This window comes from Jatropha curcas, chromosome 5, assembly GCF_041381405.1.
Source record: "Jatropha curcas cultivar XTBG-Jc1 chromosome 5, XTBG_Jcur_1.0, whole genome shotgun sequence".
NCBI classification, from domain to species: Eukaryota; Viridiplantae; Streptophyta; class Magnoliopsida; order Malpighiales; family Euphorbiaceae; genus Jatropha; species Jatropha curcas.
Genome location: NC_143155.1, coordinates 21,836,392 through 21,840,018, shown reverse-complemented (window position 1 = coordinate 21,840,018; position 3,627 = coordinate 21,836,392). Strand labels below are relative to the sequence as shown.

Genomic DNA, 3,627 nt, shown 5'->3' with positions numbered 1-3,627 from the left:
GGGAGGGGTGTTTTAGTCTTTTAGTCTATAATTAACGGAAAAAAATCAACTTTTCGGACGGAAGGACCTTTTAATTAGATAGAGTTAAATCTGAAGGACTAGCTAGATATTTTGAAAAAATTTTGGATTAGTTAGTTAATTTTGTAAAACCTGAGGGACTAAATAATAAATTTCCCTTTTATTTTTGAAAAGTAAAATAGGCCTTCAATTCAACAAACATCTTTTTAGAAAAGAAAGAAAGAACAAAGAAATATTTTAAAAAACAAAACTCCAAAAGCAATGTCATATCATGGTAAACACTATCAATTTTCTTTTCTATCTAAGAATAATCCATACAAAACTTTATTTCTTTGTCATCACAGACTAGGTCTAATCTATGTCTTCTCCAATTCATCTTATAATGTACACTTCGACATCATAATATTTATTTATTATTATTTTTTTAAAGCAAGTATTATAGCGAGAGGTTGTTAACCTTGGGCTTGAACCCCTTTCAGAAATTTCTCTACAATGATATTGAAATTGTTCTTTTTTTTTTTCCCCAACGCATATATCTGCCTCTGAACACCATATATTGACATGCATAACCAAAAAAAAAAAAAAAAAAGTCAAAAACAAAAAAACTAACTAATGAAAAACAACAAAAAAATAGAAAACACATCACTAAAATATAAACAACGATAAGAAGCAAAATACAAATTATTAAATTAAATATTAAATATTAAATCTTCCAAATTAATAATAATTTGCAATAATAACTAAATATAATTCTTGCAAATTATTAACTCTATAATGCTTGCAAGACTCTTAACAGAGACATGTTGATTACTGATTATTAGATCATAAAGTCTAAAAAACTGCTCCACTCCAAAATTTAATTTAAATAATTAAATTAAAACTCCAAACTTTTAATTAGTATTAAAAAAATCAATATCAATGAAATAGACACCTAAACATATATAATAAATAAATTACATGTAAAACATGGAATTCATTGTTGTTAATTCTATATTAAGAGACATTAACTACGTAATGCTATATTATAAGCAACAATTATTATATTAATATATTAGCCGAATCGTTAATTAAACAGATAAATTAAAGAAAAAAAAAAAAAAGAAATTGAACGAAAAGAAACACCTGCGCTCATGTCAAACCCGTGGCACCGGCAGAACTCACGAGCTGCTCCTCCACTACCGCACGCGACGGCAGCTTCCTAGATCTCAACCACGTTTAATCATGCGATTCAGTTATACATATCTCACTACTTTCCACCGCCGGCAAGGCGTTCAAATCCAAAACCGCCATCTCCTCCTCCTCCACAATCGGATTTATCTTTGCTGGCGATCCTTTCTTCTTTTTAATCTGATGATCATCGTCTTCATCTTCTTTGGAACCACCAACCACCGCAACCACTTCAGCTTCGACGGCAGCACGCCAGCCTTCTCGTTTTCCTTTCTCGAAGTACTTGACAGCTACTTGCATACTCCTTAGAATCGCAAAGAATTCCTCAACTTCCTCGTCCGTCGCCTCCTCCTTATTATCTCCATGTCTAACCTTTTTACTCTTAGCTTCATCGGATTCTTTGTCAATCCTCCTCCTTTTCTCTTTCCCTTTACCATCCATCTCCGGCACCGGCGAGAGCACAACCAAGATCTCCTGTACTGCTTCTAAATAGTACTTTCAACAATCAACATATGGAAAATTAAATGAAACGAAAAGTTGTAATTAAATAATTAAAAGAAAGACCGAGTTCGTCAATGTTTAATTATTCTTTTTTTTTATTATTTTTTAAAGATTTAATTTATAACATTGATTTGAATTATAGAGAGTGAATGTTTTTTGTACGGGCTGGTAGTGGTATTGTTATTTTTATGGGGCGGTTGGGAAGGGGCATTCGTCGATTTCCAGCCGTTGGATAGACACTCGTGTGTGACGTCATTTAGAGTAGGTGAGCTTGCGTCACCTGCATGGCGATATGCGAAAGGAAATTACGCGATGCTTTCGGAATGACGAAAATGTTTATGTCGCACGCACATCATATGGCGCGTAGCGTGTGTCGAAAGATAAGGTGGACGTGGACCATTGCCCCGATATGATTCCTTTGCCTTGGATTCTCTCACCGCTGATAGGGATGGCAATGGGTCGATTACCCGAAGCACTGTCCAAATCCGAACCCAGATATAAAAATTTATTTTTAATATTCGTTTCCGATTATAATTAGCATTTAGCATTAAAATATTTTTGTTTTTTTATTTTTTAAAAATAAAAATAAATAAAAACTATAAAATTATTATTTTAACTTAATAAACAATATAATATACTATTAAATAGAATTAGGGCATTAATTATGGTAAAAAATACATATAATTTTATTTTAAAAATAATTATTTTAAATATTTATAAAATGTTAACTAAATGAGTACTAGACAATGGATACCTATCTTTGAGTCGAACCCGATACAAATAATAAAAATATTATTCCAAATCCGTCTATCACCATCCGATTCCACTAAAATCGGTCCGGGTAAAATTGTCATCACTAACCATTAACAAAATAATCATTTGATTATTTATTTTGAGTGGACAAATTATAAAATCAACTGAACCAAATCAGATTAATTCAATTTGATTTAGCTTTTTTTTAAAATTTAGTTTGGTTTTGATTTTCAAATTGTAAATCATTTTTTTTTTCGATTTGATTCTATTGTATCAAATTAAAAAACCTAAAAATTCTAACACTTCATTTGGTTCGAATTGACTTACTTTGCTGGAAATTTACTTCCTAGAAAATAGAATTTTAGGAAAGTAATTTCACAAAAAATAGTATAATTTGGTTAATTTTTTTAGTTTTTGAGAAGTAAAATGTATTAATAATATTTCATATTATAAATGACATAAAATATCTCTAAAATATCTAGAACTATGATTAATTATAACCGAGTAATTAAATAGTTGTTGAGTCATATAAATCTTAGTTATTTGAGTCTTCAAGAAACTATAGATTTCCACCGTATCAAAAGGAAAAAAAAAATTATATAATTAAAAAAAGAAAAACAGGGAGTGAAAAAGTTTCAGAATTGTTTAAAAGGCTAAATGCACAGTATACCCTTATAGTTTAGACATTGTGATACTCTTAATTTCTAAAATTATATCTAATGAATATTTCAATTTAAAAAAAAAAATATTGAATATTCCAACTTATTTTATGTTTAAAAGCCAAAAACATTAAAAACTATTATTATTAGTATGAATTATTATTAGTATGAAGAGATGTGTAATATTACTGAAATTCATAACTTTAAGGATACAGTACATCTTTCGGTAAAGTTCGAGATGTCACAATTTTTTTTTAAAAAGTATATATATGCATTTAGCCTTTTTTTCAGTGAGATTGTATTTCTGGTATATTGTCACAAGCTATCGTACTTTTACTAAAATAACTTGATTTAACACATGTTCAAAATAAATGTATTCTACAAAATTTTTAGAATTCATTTGGAAATTTAAATTTTTATATTTAAAATAAAAAAGAAATAAAGATTTCACTTTTATAGGAATTCAATGCTGTAAAATTCAATATAAATAATAAAATTCTATTACCTTCTGTTGGCATAACATATTTAA

At 28.7% G+C, this 3,627-nt stretch overlaps 1 protein-coding gene across 1 annotated transcript; it reads right to left on the bottom strand.

The window, feature by feature from the left end:
* Positions 1 to 253: 253 nt before the first annotated feature.
* On the bottom strand, positions 254 to 1,845 carry LOC105650670 (uncharacterized). The gene is made up of 2 exons (XM_012237608.4): positions 1,141 to 1,845; positions 254 to 560 (listed from the first exon to the last, which is right to left on the bottom strand). Exon 1 carries the CDS (start codon positions 1,624 to 1,626, stop codon positions 1,234 to 1,236), a length of 393 nt encoding a protein of 130 aa, XP_012092998.1. The 5' UTR covers positions 1,627 to 1,845; the 3' UTR covers positions 254 to 560; positions 1,141 to 1,233.
* Positions 1,846 to 3,627: the final 1,782 nt, after the last annotated feature.